Source organism: Lissotriton helveticus, chromosome 1_2 (assembly GCF_964261635.1).
Source record: "Lissotriton helveticus chromosome 1_2, aLisHel1.1, whole genome shotgun sequence".
Lineage (NCBI taxonomy): Eukaryota > Metazoa > Chordata > Amphibia > Caudata > Salamandridae > Lissotriton > Lissotriton helveticus.
Genome location: NC_136058.1, coordinates 402,029,769 through 402,049,911, shown reverse-complemented (window position 1 = coordinate 402,049,911; position 20,143 = coordinate 402,029,769). Strand labels below are relative to the sequence as shown.

At 43.7% G+C, this 20,143-nt stretch overlaps 1 protein-coding gene across 1 annotated transcript in view; it reads left to right on the top strand.

The window, feature by feature from the left end:
• The window catches only part of LOC144806445 (uncharacterized), a 224,137-nt gene that overhangs the window by 164,660 nt on the left and 39,334 nt on the right, over positions 1-20,143 (top strand). Inside the window, exons 3-6 of the mRNA XM_078672811.1 lie at positions 3,647-3,654; positions 12,445-12,727; positions 13,064-13,211; positions 13,296-14,030. Of these exons, the coding sequence (XP_078528937.1) occupies positions 3,647-3,654; positions 12,445-12,727; positions 13,064-13,211; positions 13,296-14,030 (1,174 nt within the window). The remainder of the gene's footprint in view (positions 1-3,646; positions 3,655-12,444; positions 12,728-13,063; positions 13,212-13,295; positions 14,031-20,143) is intronic.

Sequence of the window (20,143 nt, the reverse complement as noted above, 5' to 3'; positions counted from 1 at the left end):
AATGTGGGCCCACAATCTTCAGTGCAGATGGTGCTCGGGGCTAGGGCTACAAGTAACCTAAAGCACGACTTCAAGAGATGTCGAGAAGTCAATGCACTTGCAAATGTGCACGGTGTCTAGGCGTTCCGGATCCACGTCACTCATGAGGGTTGCAGGTCTCAGCTTTGCTGGGGACTCGGGTCAACCTCTGAGAAGTCTGGAAATCCTCTTCCTGGGCTGCAGATACTTCGGAGTCCGTCGGGAGCTTCGGAGATGCAGACCGGCAAATGCTTCGTTGGTGCCTGCCAAGCAGGGGAGTCACTCCTTGACCCCAAGAGGGATTTCTTCAGTCCTCTAGTCTTGAGTAGAGTGTTGAAGTTCCAGGATTCAGTTGCAGAGTTTCGTCCAGGGATATCTAAAGTCCTGTTGCCAGGGGTTCCTTACTTATACATAAGAAAGGGGTTGGACTAACTCTAGTGACCCACCTAAGGGAGGGTTTGGTAAGAGGGGTCGCTACACCCATTTCCTTTGTCCAGTTTCTTGCCAGAGCAGGGGCTCGTAGCCCCGTGCAACCGGTTTGAACTGGACTATGCACAGGGACACCAAATGTGCCCCCAGTGCAGACTTCAAAGCAATCCTGGAGTGCACCCACCAAGCCCTAATTCCCTAAGGCCTGTCTGGGAGGTGGCTACACCTCCCTGTGACAGGAAACCTATTATCCAGGCCTCCCCTGCCGGAATTTCGGTCAGCTGCAGGAGGCCAGACTTGTGTCTGTGGCTGCAGCATCCATTTTGTGATGCCAGGGCTCTTCAAACTGGTTATCGGGTAGACCGGTGTGTACATGTCTCTCCGTCTAAAAGGGTGGAATTCTACCCCCGCTGCCATGACTGGCGGGGGGGGTAGGATACCAAAGTGTTTGACACCAAACACATCATGTTTCCGTGCAGCCATCCCAAAGTTAGCATTTACAGCGAGGATATAATTCACTTAACAGTATATGGTCAGGCTGCATCACAGAACAGCCCCAGAGAATAGGTTCTGAGGCTACAGAGGGTCTCTGCTCATGCATAGGCACCCTCTCACATGAAATCAAGCACCCTGCCTTCAGGATTGATAAGGCCTGCCATAGGAGTGACTGATAGGTCTCTATGTGAAGTGATTTTAGGTAGATATAGGTAACCTATATCTACGCAGCCTGGGTAAGGTGGTGCATGCACCACCTTACCCAGGCTGCGCCACCAGTCCTGTGGTGTAATTTTGGGAGGCTTCCCAGGGGTGGCATAATGCATGCTGCAGCCCCTGGTAGGCCTCTGGGGTACCTATGCCCTTAGTACCTATTGTACCATATACTAGGGACTCACAAGGGTACCCCAGTAACCAAACTGGAGTGTACCTATTGTACATGGAATCCATATTAGGGAGAAAGCAGATAGGCTGGGGTCCTGAATAGCAGGATCCCAGCCAAACTAAGTCGAAAACCAGCAAAACACCAGGAAGTGGGGGCAACCATGCAGTCAGATGACACCTTCCTACAACAATGTTCAAGAGTGAGGGGCTCAATAGTCACAATAAAATCTCCCGCGATCAGAATGTTTGAATCACAGGAGTGTAGATCTAATAAGTCGTCCAAAACCGCTATAACGTCCGACTTCTTCCCGTTTGAGCCCCTGGCATAAACGTTAGAAACGTCCACAACCCCTTATTGGCCCCACTTCAACCTGATCGCACCGATATCATTACTCTGTGTTTCAAGGACCTCCATATTAAAACCGCCAGCTTGGCGTACCCAGATTACCAATCCCCCTGAGGGTCGACCCTTACCCCCACATGTTGCAGGGGTATAGACATTTAAGTAACCTAAGCAGTATAGGGGGTCTATTGCCCAGGTTTCTTGAAAACAACAGGCATCAAACTGATCAATAAAGGCGAACCAATCAGGGGAGACGGTCTTCGTCTTCAATCCTGCTACATTCCAGGATAACATGGATGTCCCATGGGTAGCAGGTGAATGTAGCCGCTGTCCGCTTGTAACATCAATAAGTACATCATTTGGGCCCGATACTCCTAAAGGTAAGGAGGGTTCTTCCCGAGAGGCAGTAGCCTCCCTTCCTGGATGAAGACAAGGAAGTTGAGTACCAGCTAAGGGTAAGCGGGGGATTCTTTAATCGTATGGGGAGCAAAAAGACCATCTAGTTTGTTCTGGGTATTACAAAGCAGTCAATCATTAGCCTCAAGAGAGGAAAAGCCTCTAAACCCAGGCAGTATATTTTCCAGTGTTTGGTGGCACGCACTGCTTGGTAAGAACCGTCTGAATTGGATCGAGGAACCTTCTGGGGACAAGTACGATATTCCAGGGAAAGAAGATTTTCCGCAACATCAACCTCACTCAGTGTAAGCTCAATACAATCTAGTGATTGGGTTCGGGAGGTAAGTCTGGAAGCCCTTGAGATGTCTTCGTGAATTACAAAGCTAATTACTCGGTCCTGGAGGGTGCTGGAACCACTATACGTGGTATGCCTGCGGGGGCTAGCTTGCAAAAAAATGCCAACTTGGGAGCCTTATCTACAGTGGGTATCTCCTACTCTGGATAAACCACCTGATGAGATGTAGAGTCAGTGGGTACAGGGCGAGAGGGACAGGAAGGCTCCTTATTCAATAGCTGATTTACCAGGGAAGTAAGACCCTCAAGCATGGATCTCATATCCTCGACCTCTAGTCTGAGAGTATTAATGAGGCTAAGTATTTCTTGGGGAACATTGGTAGATCTACAATCTGGTTCTAGGATACATGTCTCGGAATTCTGTGTTTGATGAGGGGGGTGAGACCTAGGCCCCGTTTCGGTGTCCTCCTCCAGCAACTCCACCAGTGGTAGAAACCTATTAGTGTACGGGATTTCCGACCCTGTCTTCTGTAGGTCACTCCTAGATGACTTATTTGAGGATTGGCAATCACTTCCAGCATCTAGGTTTCCCTCACCGCCTATGTCTGGGCCCCCTAAGCCTAGAGCAGCCCATGCGCTGCTCTAGGAAAACTTACCTTTTGGAATTGCTGTGGACTTTTCACACGCTTGGGCGTGAGAAAAAGCCTACGGATTGCGGGCACGAGCGGCGACGTGCAGTGTGCCATCTGTTTTGTGTCAATTTTCACACCAGCGCACGCGCACACTCGCAATAGACTCGCAACAGCAATGTCTGGTAATTGAGACCTAAAAAGGAAAGTGCCACACTTCAAACATCTACAACTTTCACTTTTCTGTACTTTAAATCCATTAAAATTGTATATTTGAAGTGTAGGGATACATTGTAAGGGAGTATTTGGTTGATACCGATTTTTACTTTATTAGTGGTTTTTTATAGCGTGCTAAATAAATAGCTGAACCTTTTGAAATGTAATTCACTAAAAGGGCAACCTGAGCCAGAGTTTCGTAAGAAAACAAACACAACAGGACAGTGTCTGAAGTGCTGATGTGGAAGAGGCTATCCGCAGCCCTCTGTGAATGGAAATGGGGCAGGACAGTGAGTTGTCGTTCATCCTCTGGTGGCCAATCATTCTTTTACTAATTTGCCCTTATCACTTTGGCTGGTGGAGGGTCATTTTTGCTTGCCCTTTCCTCCTGTCCTGCTTGCTGGATTGACAAACTTGGAAGTGATTGTCCGGGCATCATTAGGCCATCAAGTATTTTGGGAGCTTCTTCCTCTGATGTTGCCCATAAGCCAAGAGCATGGAATGAGATCAGGCCCTGGTGGCAGCCAATGTGCTTTATTCCTTTCTCTTTTTAGCTAAAATTCTGGTGCCAGTCACACCCTTTGTTTTCGTCCTAGAGTTTGACTTACGGTGTTTCTTATTCACTATTTTCAAAGTCAGTAGAGTGTGACATAAAAAAGTTGCTTCAAGCACGCCTTCACAGCTTGTTTGATCTTCAAAGTAATATGCACCATTATGTTCAAGGATATCTCATGTTGTTCCCTACTTAAATTAAAGTATCAAACAGTGATGTGCAAAGGGGAATAAATGTAGGAGTTATCTTACTGGAGCACTCCCGGTTTTGGGACTGACGCTGTTGGTTTTTAAACTATCCACTGGTACCCTGTCAACCATGACCAAGTGGATGTGCGCTGACCTTTGAAACCATGTGCGCAGGCGCTGCTCTAGGAAAACGACATCTTGGAATCGCTCTGGAAGCGTGTGAAAAGGCCTACGGCTTGCGGTTACGAGCAGCGGCGCGCAGTGTGCCATCTGTTTTGCGTCAGATTTCACACGAGTGCGCGCACCACTCGCGGGACGCTGCAGCTTCTAAAAGTTCTGAGTTTGCTCCTGAAACTGATGCTCAAGGGGCGATCTCTCTTACCCCGGTTTCACCCTTTCTTCCACCCTGTTCTTTAAACCTGCTCTTCTGTGTTCCTTATAATGTTCTATTATCTCTTCCCATCTCTTGTCCTTTATTCGAACTAAGCCCCCCCTCTCTCTAGTTCTCACGTTTACTAATTAGACGCATTTGGTTTTAATTCACTGTAAATCGAGTCAAATGATTCGATTCAGTCACTGTGCCGCAGAAGGAGTCACACACCAGAGTTAGTATTCTGTAAGAACACAGTCAGTTCAGTAAATGAAATAAACCCAACAACACAGAGAATTGGTCACCCCATCCACCCGACGAGAGGCTGCGCACAATGCTCGCACAAGTGAAGTGCACTCATTGTCTGACATATTTAGCACTGAACCTCCCTGATTGGCTTTGGTTCAATATTTATGTACATATGTGGTATCTGTAGAGCGCAAACCTACCCTAAAGGCAGCTGAGCACTATACACGGGCAAAGGTAAAGGAAAGTCCATGAGTGATCGGAGGGGTGTCTGGGTTCAGCGTACAGAACAGAAGTCTATTGTTATTGCATTGTGATGTAGCGTTATTTTTTAAGGTGACTTGTGTTCTGCACTATGCTAAACTCGAGCAGAATTAAGGGTGTTGTCCCCAGATGCTGGGTGCATGCATAGATGGAGTCCGCTTTGGGGTATCACGATAGTTACCACATAATTATATGCTACATATTTACACTGCACTAAATGCAACATACACTCCAAATAATAGCACTTAGTGCCACATGATTACATGCCACATAATTACACACCACATAATTACACTCTACTGAATAAAACATACACTCCACACAATACCAATCAGTGCCACATAATTATATGCTACATAATTACATTGCACTAAACGCAACATACACTCCAAATACCACTCAGTGCCACATAATTACACACCACATAATCACACTCTACTGAATGCAACATACACTCCACACAATACCACTCAGTGCCACATAATTATATGCTACATAATAACACTTCACTCAATGCAACATACACTCCAAATAATACCACTCAGTGCCACTTAATTACGCACAAAATACTTACACTCCACTCAATGCAACATAAATACACTCCACACAATACCACACAGTGCCACATAATTATTTGATACATAATTACACTGCACTCAATGCAACATACACTCCAAATAATACCACTCAGTGCCACATAAGTATATGCTACATAATTACACTGCACTCGATGCAACATACACTCCAAATACCACTCAGTGCCACATAATTACACACCACAAAATCACACTCTACTGAATGCAACATACACTCCACACAATACCACTCAGTGCCACATAATTATATGCTACATAATAACACTACACTCAATGCAACATACACTCCAAATAATACCACTCAGTGCCACTTAATTACGCACAACATACTTACACTCCACTCAATGCAACATAAATACACTCCACATAATACCACACAGTGCCACATAATTATTTGATACATCATTTCACTGCACTCAATGCAACATACACTCCAAATAATACCACTCTGTGCCACATAATTACTCTACTGAATAAAACATACACTCCCCATAATACCACTCAGTGCCACATAATTACACGCCACATAATTACACTCTACTCTATGCAACATAAATACACTCCACATAATACCACTCAGTGCCATAATAACACGCCTCATATTTATACTCTACTCAATTCAACATTAATACACTCCACATAATACCACACAGTGCCACATACTTATATGCTACACATTAAATTGCACTCAGTGCAAGATATGCTTCAAATAATACCACTCAGTGCCACATAATTACACACCACATAATTACACTACTGAATGCAACATGCCCTCCAAACAATACCACTCAGTGCCACATAATTATATGCTACATAATTACACCGCACTCAATGCAACATACACTCCAATTAATGCCACAAAATGACACTCCACTGAATACAACATACACTCCCCATAATACCACTCAGTGCCACATAATTACACGCCCATAATTACACTACTCAATGCAACATAAATACACTCCACATACCACTCAGTACCACATAATTACACACCACATAATAACACTCTACTCAATGCAATATAAATACACTCCATATAATACCACTCAGTGCCACATAATTACACGACATAATAACACTCTACTCAATGCAACATAAATACACTCCATATACCACTCAGTGCCACATAATTACACGACATAATAACACTCTACTCAATGCAAGATAAATACACTCCATATAATACCACTCAGTGCCAGATAATTACACGCCATATAATTGCACTGTACTCAGTGCATCATAAATACACTCCACATAAATGCACTCTATACCACATACCACCAATCAACATAAATGCACTCCACACCATGACAAAATTTTCCTAAGCATAATTTCACTCAACACCACAGTTCCAGGCCACACATTTCAACTCCACATTTCCAAAACACACTGCTTAATTACACACCAAACAACATGTTTCAACACCACAATCCACAACGTACCTCCAATCCACACCATAGATTGTCACCACCTGAGCACTAGTCATCATTCACCACCACCATTTTGTATCAGTGCATCACCTAATCATTCCGTCAGTCTGCCCTTGGAATCTGGCATCTGTTGATTCTCCCCTAGTGTCCGTCCGCTGCTCGTGTTCTAATTAAATTACTGTTTTCCAACCTGCACTCCCCCGTTATTTATGTCCCGCTTTCCCATAACAAAAAAATTATAACAAACAAGCATGAGAACAGGCAGGAAAAAGTTGCCAGCAGTGCAAGCACAAAAAAACTAGAAGACAATTTTATGTTAAAATCTTTTTTATCATGTTTTTCAGTTGTATATAATGTTGTCTTCGTTTGTATAAACTTAACAAAAATGCTTAACACTTTTTATTATAACTTTTCAACAAAATTCACAGCAGCCACAACGCTGTACAACATAGCCAAAAGTTCTGGCTAAACACATAAGGTCCCAAAGGCGAGATCCATTGGCTATGACAACGCTTGTTTTAGTGGGTTATGAAACATAGCTGGAATAGCTAATTGGCGGGCCGTAGTAGGGTTGTTTAAACTAGCTGGTTGGGTAGAGCGTTGTGGGGATTTAGTATTTGCTACATGGGTGCTTGTATCTGTCACTAATATGTCATCGCACTCGCTAATGCGGGTGTCTATCCTATCCAGTACACAATTACTCCCTGCATGTTTCTGTATCTTCCTAGCCTTTTTCCCTTTACTATCCCTCCCGCCCCTCCCCCACTGCCCTCCATAGTTTTCCTTTTCCCCATGCTACCTCTATAGTGCAAGTTAAGTCTAAAGCAACCTGTCTATACAATCAGCAATGAACAGGCCTCTTGGCCCCGTGGACAATGAGAACCCGCAGGCCACCCTTATACCGGCCCCACAAACCCCTCAGCAGAGAGAGCGTAATTATTTAGAATCAAAGAGAGTGGTTTGGGCAATGCTGGGAGATAACCGCGTTAACAGTACCTTGACTAGTCCACAACAGTTCTTGAATGTCCAGCGAATCTGAGTAAGCAAGATGCCTAATGCCAGTGGAAAGAGGGGTAGCCCTGCCCTGCCTCTTCCTGGCAATGAGGGCAAGGACGGGACAGCCCTTGGCCCGGGCTTCGCCCGCGCGCGTCCCGCGTTGCGGGGGGAGAGGCAGCGCCATAAGCGCGGTGACATCAAGGGATGCTGGGGCAGGCAGTCCTCACACTGAGGTTGAGCGCCTGGATGGGCTGATGGCACTAGCGGCGTTTCCGACGTGGACCCTGGGACTCCTTTGCTACCAGGGTGCTGCGCAGAGCTTGTGGTGTCCCTTGCTGGTGATAAGATAGCTTGCTCCCCTAGTGCCTGGCCTGTGCTATTGCATTGTTTGCATCAGATTCACCTAGTGCCTGGCTTGTGTTATTACATTGTTTGCCTCGGATTCTCCTAATGCCTGGCCTGTGATATTGCATTGTTTGCGTTCCGTTTTCCTAGTGCCTGGCCTGTGTTATTGCATTGTTTGCCTCGGATTCACCTAGTGCCTGGCTTGTGTTACTGCATTGTTTGCATCAGAATCTCCTAGTGCCTGGCCTGTGTTATTATATTGTTTGCATCAGATTCTCCTTGTGCCTGGCCTGTGTTATTGCATTGTTTGCGTCGGATTCTCCTAATGCCTGGCCTGTGATATTGCATTGTTTGAGTCCCGTTTTCCTAGTACCTGGCCTGTGTTATTGCACTGATTGTGTCATATTCTTGCAATGCCTGGCCTGTGTTATTGCATAGTTTGCATCACGTTTTTCTAGTACCTGGTCTGTGTTATTGCACTGTATCAGCGGCTTTTGGTATGTTATTATTCCAATAGTTGCAGCTTTTCTAACAAACATGGTACCTTTTATCCCAATCAAGTGCATCTGACTGCAAGGACACTTCCTGCAGTAACAATCTACTTCCTATTTATGTGGCAACAGACAGCACAACATGTCTGCCAGAGATGCTGTAGGGTCAGAAACAGTACATAGGTAAGTAGGTATGATGGAAAACAAACTATTGCGTAAGGTTTTAAACGAAGAAGCTGCTGTGATAGCCGGCAAAACATCCATGTCAAAACAGCAGCAGTAGGACAATGGTACATGGAACAATAATGGTAGATATATTTACACTTCTGTGTAGTGCGTGTCACTTAATGTTCTTTTCTTGCACTCTCATGAGATGGTTTTTCAAGGGAACTCTGAGCTCACTGAGTGTGGAGCTTCCACGAATCTCAGAGACAGGCTGTTCCAAAGACGGAAACAGAGAAGGTTGAAAGATCTGAGTCTTGATCCTGGCAGATGGACTGGTGATCCCTGAGGGGGTGTGGGTGGTCTGTGTGTTGCCACGGCTGTCCAGGGGGTGTAAGAAAATGTCAGCAATTTGTGGAGGGCCCTCTTTTGCGTGAGAACCACCCAGCTTCATGCAATACAGACTTGAGGGTTTGTGTCTGCGCAGGATGAGTTACATTCTGATAGCAAAATGGAGGACATTGTCCAAAGGCGATAGATGTTACCAAGGATTAACATCTTCAGTTACGACAGACAGAGAAAGTCCATGTACCTCGAGGAGCTTGAAAAGCTTTCTGCACTCTGCTGGTGCAGGCTGGATGTTTATTCTCTAGTTGGCATTTGCCAGGGGATGTTCAGATACAGATACAGTGGGTTAATTAAACCTTGCAGCAGCACTTGTAGCGTGGACTCTTGGAGTCTTGTAGTATGTGTTAGATGCGGAAGAACTGTCTTAATGTTCTACGGAGCTCAGAAAATCCAGACTTTCCGGACCAGAACCGGGCGCTGTAAGCTGCACTAGTTTCAGGGAGATGGACAGATGTTATGGCGATAGGAAACCCCGACAAACCACAATAATGTTCCACTCTTCCAGGTTAGACGAAACCAAAAATGCTTGAACCAAGGGAGCTGTTGAAAGTGTCAAAGGTGACCTATGAACAGCAAGGTAAAGACAGGAGTTGGTATTTGAGATAATCTTAAGTGAATAGGAAAGAAATGAGAAGTGTGTGAATGGAGTTACTTTCGTTGTATGCTTCGTAAAGAGTTACTGGAAATTTTGCAGCCCCGCCTGGTCCATCTCTTTTTCTAAACTCTATTGTTGTTTGAATTAAATCTTGACCGTATGCATCTATCTTAAGCAAAACCTTAAGCACTTGGGAGCTCCGAGCACCCTTACTTTGCTAAGTTACTCAGTGAACACTGTTAAATCACCTAGTTTTCAGACATTAATAAGATGTCACCTGATCACCAGAACTTTTAGTTAAATATTTGTGTATTATGAAATATTCCCTACTAAGTTCAAAGGCAGTAAAGAAGAAGGGGCGATTTACTAAGATTTTGCGTCGTGTTTGCGTCACAAAAGTGGCACAAAAGAGTGCAAAATCTTTTTTTCCTAATTTTCTTTCCAGCAAATAGCGTAAAAGTAATGTGAAGCACCGCATTGCACTGCTTCGCGTTACTTTGCACCTTGGGGCCTGCCAATGGTGGGGCATGGGCGTTCCCGTGCAACCACCCATTGGGGCAGATTTATGAGTTCTGGCGCATCTCTGCAAATCAGCAGGGATGCGCCAGAACTGATGTCACGCAATTCCCTCCTTGCGGCACCACAGATGCGCCGCATTTACATTGCGGCGCACCATGGTGCAAGGAAGGGCAGATGCGTGACGCATCTTGTGGTGTACGGGCGGCGTATTGCTGGAGTAGCGTCGCAAGTGCGACGCAACTCCTGCAATGTACAGAGGCCACCCATACATAACGTGGTGCGTCACTCCTTACGCCTGCTTCAAGCAGGCGTAAGGATTTGACCCAGCAGCGTCGTAAAACTGACTCAGTGAAATCTTATAGATTTCACTACGTCAGTTTTACGGGGCTTTCCTACGAGGGAACGCCCAACCTGCGACAGAACGCCCACATGAAACCTGACGCAGGTTTCATGTGGCGCAGGGCTTTACAACGTGACGCATCTGCCTAGATGCGTCACGTTATAAATAGGTTGCAGGGATGCGCCACGTTTCCGCGTCTGACATAAATCTGCCCCATTGTTTCTCACGCTAAACTCAATTTACCAAATACAGTAGATTGGGTTTAGCGTGAGAAAACTGCGCCCTTTTAAACTAGGCGCTTGGAAGGAGAAATGCTTTAATTTCTCCTTCCTTTTCTGAATTTTGCATGCGTGCTGCACTGTGCAACATGCATACAAGGTTGGAAAAGGTTTCCCTCATGTCTAGGCATAGTATTTTGTACAGGAAGGGTGTCCTTCCTGTAGAAAACCTATGCTGGGCTCACACACACACGCTAGCGCTCTGGTGCTAAGGTGTGTGCATGGCGCAGGGCTGCTGTAATCAGTGCCGGCGCAAGGGAAAGGGAAGGAGAGAGCCATATCTTTGAAAATATGGTGCTCTCCTGCTCCCTCCCTGTCATGCAGTGCAGCCTCGCAGGGGGAGGCCTGCGCCACATTGCGTGGAGATTTGGTAAATCTCCCCTGAAATGTCTTTTACAACCAGATAAATATTATGATTTCTCATTCTATTTTGTTTCAATTTAGTAATTTTAAATATCTTTACATCCTACAGATAACAAGCCTTGAATGTATGAATTGACCATCAATAATAACGCGAATGCTGTAAATCTTCAATATTAGCAGAAATATTGAGCTACAGTATTCAGGAAAACATCAGCGCAGTCGGCGACAGAGGAACCTGCACACAAACTGACAGATCCCGGATGAAGCATCAAGGGCAGTTCAGTGATTGTAAGAGTCTGAGCTGTGCACCTCCACGCCAAAAGACGAATAAATGACCTTAGGAAAATTAAGGCAACAACAATAACAAACCACCTCCTGAATAAACAAGTGTCAAATACTAACTTTGATCAATGTATCGGTATGATGTGATTACCGCAGTGCTCTATTTTCTAAAATGAAGACAAGCCTTCATTCCGTGCTCTAGGTGAATTGTAAACTCTTTCTGGCCAAACCACAGTAACAAGCGAAAAGCACAACAGAGCGGAGCCAGACAACTGACGGGTAAAGGAAAGAGGAGCTCTTCTATCTACAATACAACAGACTGTCCCAATTTGCACCAGCCAGAAGGAAGATACATCTTTACCTGCAAGCGTCCACAGCCATAATCCAATCTAAAGGCACAGTCCCCTACAAAGACACATACTACGTACTAGGAGTGTGGCAAATATTTGGTGGCTATTGTATTTTATTGTTAAAACAGAAATCAAACGTGCAAAATACTGCACACATTTAAAGTGTGTGAGAAATCACAAGTGCTTTATCAGCCATGTTGGCCCATCAGGAACTACAGTCAAGGGATGTAGATCAATTTATACCCGACCCACAGGCACTAACTAAGAAAGAAGAATCATACACATACAGCAAGAGCTTTAGTTTGTCATCACTACTCAAGCTTCATCAGCACACGAGCACAGGACAAAAACCATTCAAGTGCAGTGAATGTGTAAAGTGCTTTAGTCAGTTATCACACCTTCAAAGACATAATCAAACACACACAAGGGAAAATTCATTTAAATGCAGTGAATGTGTGAAGAGCTTTAGTCGATTATCAGAGCTACAAAGTCATCAGCGAACACACACGGGGGAAAAACACTATCATTGTAGTGAATGTGACCGTAGTTTTAGTTACTCTTCAGCATTAAGGATTCATCTGCGAACGCACACAGGAGATAAACCATTCAAGTGCAGTGAATGTGCCAAGAGCTTTAGTCAGTTATCACACCTACAAAGACATCACCGAACACACACAGGAGAAAAACCATTCAAGTGCAGTGAATGTGGGAAGAGCTTTAGTCGATTATCAAACCTACGAAGACATCAACAAACACACACAAGGGAAAAACCATTCAAGTGCAGTGAATATGCAAAGTGTTTTACTTTCTCGTCACACCTACAAAGCCATCTGTCTAACCACATAGGAGAAAAATAATTCAAGTGCAGTGAATGTGCAAAGTGCTTCAGTAAGTCATCACACCTACAAATTCATCTGCGAACACACACAGGAGAAAAGCCATTTAAATGCAGTGAATGTGGCAAGAGCTTTAGTCAGTTACATCACCTACAAAGACATCAGCAAACACACTCGGAGGAAAAACCATACCAGTGCAGTGAATGTGGGAAGAGCTGTAATCGATTAGAAAATCTACAAACACATCAGCGAACACACACAGGGGAAAAACCATACCATTGCAATGAATGTGAAAGCATTTTTAATCGTTACTCAACATTAAGGATTCATCAGCAAACACACACAGGGGAAAAACCATTCAAGTGCAGTGAATGTGCAAAGTGCTTTAGTCGGTTATCAGACCTAAAAAGTCATCAGCGAACACACACTGGGGAAAAACCCTTTCATTGTAGTGAATGTGACAGTAGTTTTCACAGCTCTTCAGCATTAAGGTATCATCAGCGAACTCACACAGGAGAAAAACCATTCAAGTGCAGTGAATGTCTAAAGAGCTTTAGTAAATTATCAGTACTACAAGGTCATCAGCGAACACACACAGGGGAGAAACCATTCAAGTGCAGTGAATGTGCAAAGTGCTTTGGTCGGTTATCAGACCTAAAAAGTCATCAGCGAACACACACAGGGGAAAAACCCTATCATTGTACTGAATGTGACAGTAGTTTTCACGTCTCTTCAGCATTAAGGTATCATGAGCGAACTCACACAGGAGAAAAACCATTCAAGTGCAATGCATGTCTAAAGAGCTTTAGTAAATTAACAGTACTACAAGGTCATGAGCGAACACACACAGGGGAGAAACCATTCAACTGCAGTGAATGTGGGAAGAGCTTTAATCACTTATCAAACCTCCAAACACATCAGCGAACACACACAGGGGAAAAACCCTATCATTGTAGTGAATGTGACAGTAGTTTTTGCGGCTCTTCAGGATTAAGGCGTCACCAGCGAACTCACACAGGAGAAAAACCATTCAAGTGCAATAAATGTGTCAAGAGCTTTAGTCAATTATCAGACCTACAAACACATCAGCGAACACACACAGGGGAAAAACCTTTCAACTGCAGTGAATGTGGGAAGCGTTTTAGTCTCTTATCAAACCTTCAAACACATCAGCGAACACACACAGGGGAGAAACCCTATCATTGTAGTGAATGTGACAGTAGTTTTCATGGCTCTTCAGCACTATGGTATCATCAGCGAACTCACACAGGAAAAGAAACATTAAAGTGCAGTGAATGTGCAAAGAGCTTTAGCCGATTGTCACATCTACAAAGTCATCAGCGAACACACACAGGGGAAAAACCCTATCATTGTAGTGAATGTGACAGTAGTTTTCGCAGCTCTACAGCATTAAGGTATCATCAGCGAACACACACAGGGGAAAAAACCCTATCATTGTAGTGAATGTGACAGTAGTTTTCGCAGCTCTTCAGCATTAAGGTATCATCAGCTAACTCAAGCAGGAGAACCATTCAAGTGCAATTAATGTCTAAAGAGCTTTAGTCAATTATCAGTGTTACAAAATCATCAGCGAATACACACGGGAAAAACCCTAACATTGTAGTGAAGTTGACAGTAGTTTTCACGGCTCTTCAGCATTAAGGATTCATCAGAGAACTCACACATGGGATAAACCATTCAACTGCTGTGAATGTGGGAAGAGCTTTAGTCACTTATCAAGCCTCCAAACACATCAGCGAACACACACAGGGGAAAAACCCTATCATTGTAGTGAATGTGACAGTAGTTTTCGCGACTCGTCAGCAATAAGGATTCATCAGCGAACACACACAGGAGAAAAACCATTCAAGTGCTGTGAATGTGCAAAGTGCTTTAGTCAGTTATCACACCTTCAAAATCCTCAGCAAACACACACTTGGGAAAACCTATTCAACGGCAGTGAATGTAGGAAGAGCTTTAGTCACTTATCAAACCTCCAAACACATCAGCGAATTATTATTATTATTATTATGCGTTCTTATATAGCGCTCGATTACCCGTAGGCATCTCGGCGCTTGCCTTGGGAACCCGTCCTGGCTTTTTCCCTGTGAGACACCCGTACTGGGCATCCCCAAGGTGAAAGCCAGGCATCCCGCTGCGGGGGGGCCGTAGTGGAGATTAAGCAAGTTGATGCCCAGAGCTGCAGAGTGTGAACCCGTGATTCGAGTAGGCACCGAAACGAGAATTATCGAGTCCGTGGATATTTGGGCTCAAGACCCCGAACACAAAGACTCTGAAAAGAACTTAAGAACATCAAAAATAATATTGACCCATCTGAGGACAAAGACAACAGCAGAACAGTGCAGTTATTGTGAGAGGAATGAATTACGGAAAAAAATTAAATTCAAATTATGTGGGACATTGAAATGCCAGATGATAGAAGACAGGACTAGCAGTAAAGAAGGAAAACAGATAACAGTATTTGCAGAGTTATAAAAGTGTTTGTTTCCAGTGATTGTTCACTTCTGTACACATAGCAAAGCAGCATGATGTACCAGGATACACAGTGGGAGGCTAGCACAATGTGGACTAAAAGAAAAGAAAAATTGTTGATTTTTATTTGGTGAAGAAGAGATACAAAGAAAAACATTCAATCGCACCGGATCACACTTCCTTTAAAAGCAACACTGAACAATACTGGGACTAGCAACGATATTTTCAGCTAACTTGTCGGATTAGTGATAAAACCTATAAACCAAACACACCCAGAGTGGACACGTTGTCAGAGCTCTGGAGATGGGAAGCTTCATTGGTAAAATGTAGATATTACTATTAAAAAATGCAGCAGCAGTATATGTGATGAACTAAAGTGAAGCACAGGTGTTCAAGAAATAACCTGTTTTTAGATATAAAAGAGCATATAAGTGTTTTTAAGTAATGTTTGCTGCATCTTTTACACTCTGTTATCGGTTGATGGATCAGCTCGTGCCTCGGGCCTTATAACTAAGTGTGACCCGTGGCTCCTCTCCGACATGGCTCTCCCTATTCAGTTTGTGACTTGCCAAACTCTTCTTTTTACCAGAATTGAGCCATTGTAAGCAGTCGACTCTGTTTGAAGAATGTGGTGAAATAGCGAAATCCCACATCAACAGCATATATGTGCCAGGATAATCAGTTGCACTCCCAGCAACTAGTCTTCCACACTTGATTGTCCCTTGTCCTCAAATCTTCTAAAGGATTTGTCGTATGAATGCCAGAAGTGGCAGTGACATTCATGAAGCTAACGCTAACAGGAGTGTGTGGGAGATAGAGAGGGTGAGAGATAAAGAGAGCGAGAGAGACAAAGAAAGGGGCGAGAAATAGAGAGAAATGGAGGGAGGGGAAACGGCATGTTACATGTACTCACCTAAAAATAGAAGAAGCAGCCGAATACATGTCAATTTGTGACATCACCAGAGAAATGGTCTGAACACCTGTGAATTTATATGTTTATTTTTAATACCTATAGACCCATGTCATGCCAATAAACAGCGCACAAGTAAGGAAAATAGTAAAGGAGCCCATTATCATATGCAAATCACAGTGACGTCACATGTAGTGACATCACAAGAAGTGTTGTCAGGCCCTTATACTAATTTTCACGTGAAAGGTTGACGGCCAGTTATAAAACACAAAACAAGAAATATAAAATAATGTAAAAATATGTTTTTGGTTTCAGTTTTTATACATCATTTGTTTTTCCCACTATTAGTTTGTAACTAAACTCGGAAATGACTGAAAGTGTAAATATTTTTAAGCAGATATGTGAAACTTTGAAATTACATTTTTAAACAATTTTCAGCAAATAAATAAAATGTGCTTTTAATTTGCGTTTGTTTCCTGATGGTATTCGTTATCCAGCCCCTAAGCCCCAAAGTGGTTCACATTTACTGTGTATTAAGCAAAAGAAGGGCTAATTTTGTCAAGTTCTCTGTTCCTCTCTTGTGCCATTCACACAAACAAACAGTCGCAGGCTAAGGAGCTAGATGGAACTGAGTCAAGTTTCTAGATAATAGTGCGGGGACCCCTTCAAACTGTGGCTACCCCCGACTTGTGCCGTGCTGATAAAGCAATAGTGAATTTGAGTAATTTATGATGAATGAAATGAGAGAAAGAGAAGAAGAGAGCGAGGTGCAAGATATATTAAAGAAAATGAAAAAAAGAGACTCAAGACTTTACCCTTTTCTGTGTACAAGCTGTGCTGTGCGTTGTGAACAGGTTGTCACCCCCTTTGTATGTAAATGAGCTTCTGTGACCAGACATCCCAGGCTCCCATCTTTTCTAGCACGGATGATAATGTGAGCACTGTAAGGTAATCATAAACTAGGGCTATATTGAGAAATAATCGGCTTCCAGGTCTCACAGCTGTGGATATGTAGTACTTTTATTAGTTTTTTAAAATTTACTTTAGTTTGCAGCAATTCTCAAGGTTACTTTTTCTCAGTATATCGCTTTATATCCCTCTTTGCGCTTCATGAGTTAAACGTGAGGTTTGATGTAGGAGTTGTTGTCAGTGTCCCTAGACCATGTTCCAATACCTTTGCCCTCGATTTGTCGGCATGTGTTTTGTCCACACACTGGTCTAGGATGGGCCTTCTCAAGGTTGAAAGCGCGGTAATAGGAATAATAAATCAGACATATTTGAAATTGTATGTAAACAAATGCGTGCCTTTCAGTTATCAGGTTCCACCAGACACATCTACATATGTAATTGAGCACCAGACTAAAGTGACTCCTCCCTATATGTAAGGGGGGAGAAGGTGTGACGTCCTGTGTCATGATATTCTGGAATGTGGGGACGGTTGCTAGGCCGTGAGCTGGAATAGAGAGATTTGTCCGTTGGTCTTAGCTTGATGATGGAAAGGGTCTCTGCATCTGTGATACTTAAATAAACCTTTCTTGACCCCCACCATATGATCTACTCTGATTTCTGGAGGGACACACTTCCACAAACGACCATGTTAAATCTAGCTTCGTACAACCCACTGAGCATTCCTGCAGGTGTGGTACTTGATAGCAAAGGTTTATTGTCAGCATTATTTACAGCAGATAATAAAACAATCACAATTCTTGTCGATTTAAAACGACTTAAGCACAGTTCATACAAATACTACACTTTGCGCATAATCCATGATCTGACGTAAAATGCTAGTGCAAATAGATGACGTACATCACTTTTATAACCAATCAATTAGATAGAGCGGTCATTAGATCTTACAAAGCGTACCAGCTAACAAGCACGTACATAGGTGCAGATACCGGCGTCTCCGTCTGCTTGTTGCCTACTCAGAGCAAGTAAACCCCTAGCAAGCCTGACAGCTGTCTTATAAACATCAGAAATAAAAGAAGAGCACAAGCCTGCTGCGCAGACGTTACCTAGTGTGTTAAAAAAACAAGGATTGTCCAAATAGTTTGTTTTGCTGACAGCCGGGTAGAAATTAAACCCTCAGATATGGGCCAATAGACGGCCAACACCTAAGCGAGCATTTTATAAAGTGCAGGTACAAGTAGAAATGTGCAACAATACCTCTCGATGCTCTGTCCAGCCTATAAGGTTCTCCAGTGCCTTTCATGTTGGAGTCGAGCTACGCCCCAGTTCATGAGGGCAAATTTATCAAAGGACGAGCACAGCCCCCAGAGATGAACGGAAAATTTCAAAACCATCACTACAGTTGGTTTACGGTTTGAACCCACTTCCTTCGCTGCTGTCTATGGCAGGTCTGCATATACGAAGCAACTGCCTGGCAAATCTCCATACGATCAGTTCTATAACATAAGAAAAGTGCTGCACTGCAGCATCTCAGATTACGTGTTAGAAAAAGTGGACGTAGGTAGTACCTACGGGTTTTATGCGACATATCACACAGCAGCATCAAATGCATATATGACTCAGGCCCCCTTATGTACGGGGACAAGTGTCAGATCCGCCTCCAGGGGCTTTACCCATGATTTAGTTAAGGTCGGCACCTGAAGAGATCCTAATCTGAACATGAGATGTAAAGCCATTTTCTCAGCAGGGAACAGCAAGTCCATGAACTGCACCAGGCGCGGTTCACATTTTACTTTCTGGTAATTAGTCGGAAGGTTGCCTTTCCTTGCTTCTTGCGTGCTCCACATGAATGCACAATATTTCTTTTTAACCAGTTCTAGTGTTGCCTTATTCATCAGTTCCAGATGATTCTATTTCTCTACTCAACTAGTGTATGTTAGAATGTTCTCAGCGTGCTTGAACCAGAGTAAATTATTGTAATCCTGCATCGTCGCAGTATCTGCGGAACCATACTATATGATGCAAACAATAGATTTGACCACACTCGCATCCAATATCTTATGGGGTGAGATCCTCCAGTGAACCCCAGCTCAGCTCTTAATACTGTCAGTGGGGTTCCCAGACCCAGGTTTAGTACACGTAACAAGAAGATGTTTCCCAGTTTAAGAAGAGCCTGAACTTTCGTAAAATCCCACAGTTCAGCACCATAAGCGCAGGCCATACGTGCATTTGTCTTGAATGCATCAGTGCTAGTTTTATTGGTCTCTTGCTGCTTGAGTTAGCAAAATGTAGAATAGTGGCGTCAAGTTTGTTTCCGCCTTCGCCACATGAGCTTTCCAATATAAATGGTCATCCATTCGTATGCAGAGGTAGTCATGTTTTAAGTCGCTTAGTTGGTTTACCATTAATCCTGAATGTCAACAATACCGTTGATTTATGAATAATTATCATATATTTTTCTCTTTATTGATTATTAACTTCCGTACCTTACAGAATAGCTCGAAGCCTTCCAAAAGTTGATGCATTGAATTTTCAGTACGCGCTAATATTACTGCATCATCTGCAACCAGCGGGATTGGAATATTTTCCTTCTCCAATATCGGAACATCAAGACGAAGATTCCCGAGAGAATTCAGTTCCACTGATGTGAATGTTGAATAAAGCTGGGGCAAGTCCGCAACCCTGCCCAACGCCAATGTTTATTTCAAACTTCTCTGTGCATTCTTCTTTTACACCAAATCTTACTCTGGAATGATTGCCGCGGCAGATCCTTTCGGATAGTTAAATAGTTGCTTGGGAACCTCCTTCCTCCAGAAGACTCAGAAGGACGGAGCGGCGACAGAATCGAATGCTGTTTTTAGGTCTCTTAAGACCAAGTAGAGCGGGTAGTTTCCAGGGACACAAACTTCATACAGATCATGTGCAACCTCAGAGCCTGGTCGATTCTACTATAGCCTTTTCAGGATCCAGCCTGAGAGTTAGAGGCAATATTGTCCTCCTCTGTCCAGGTCTCGA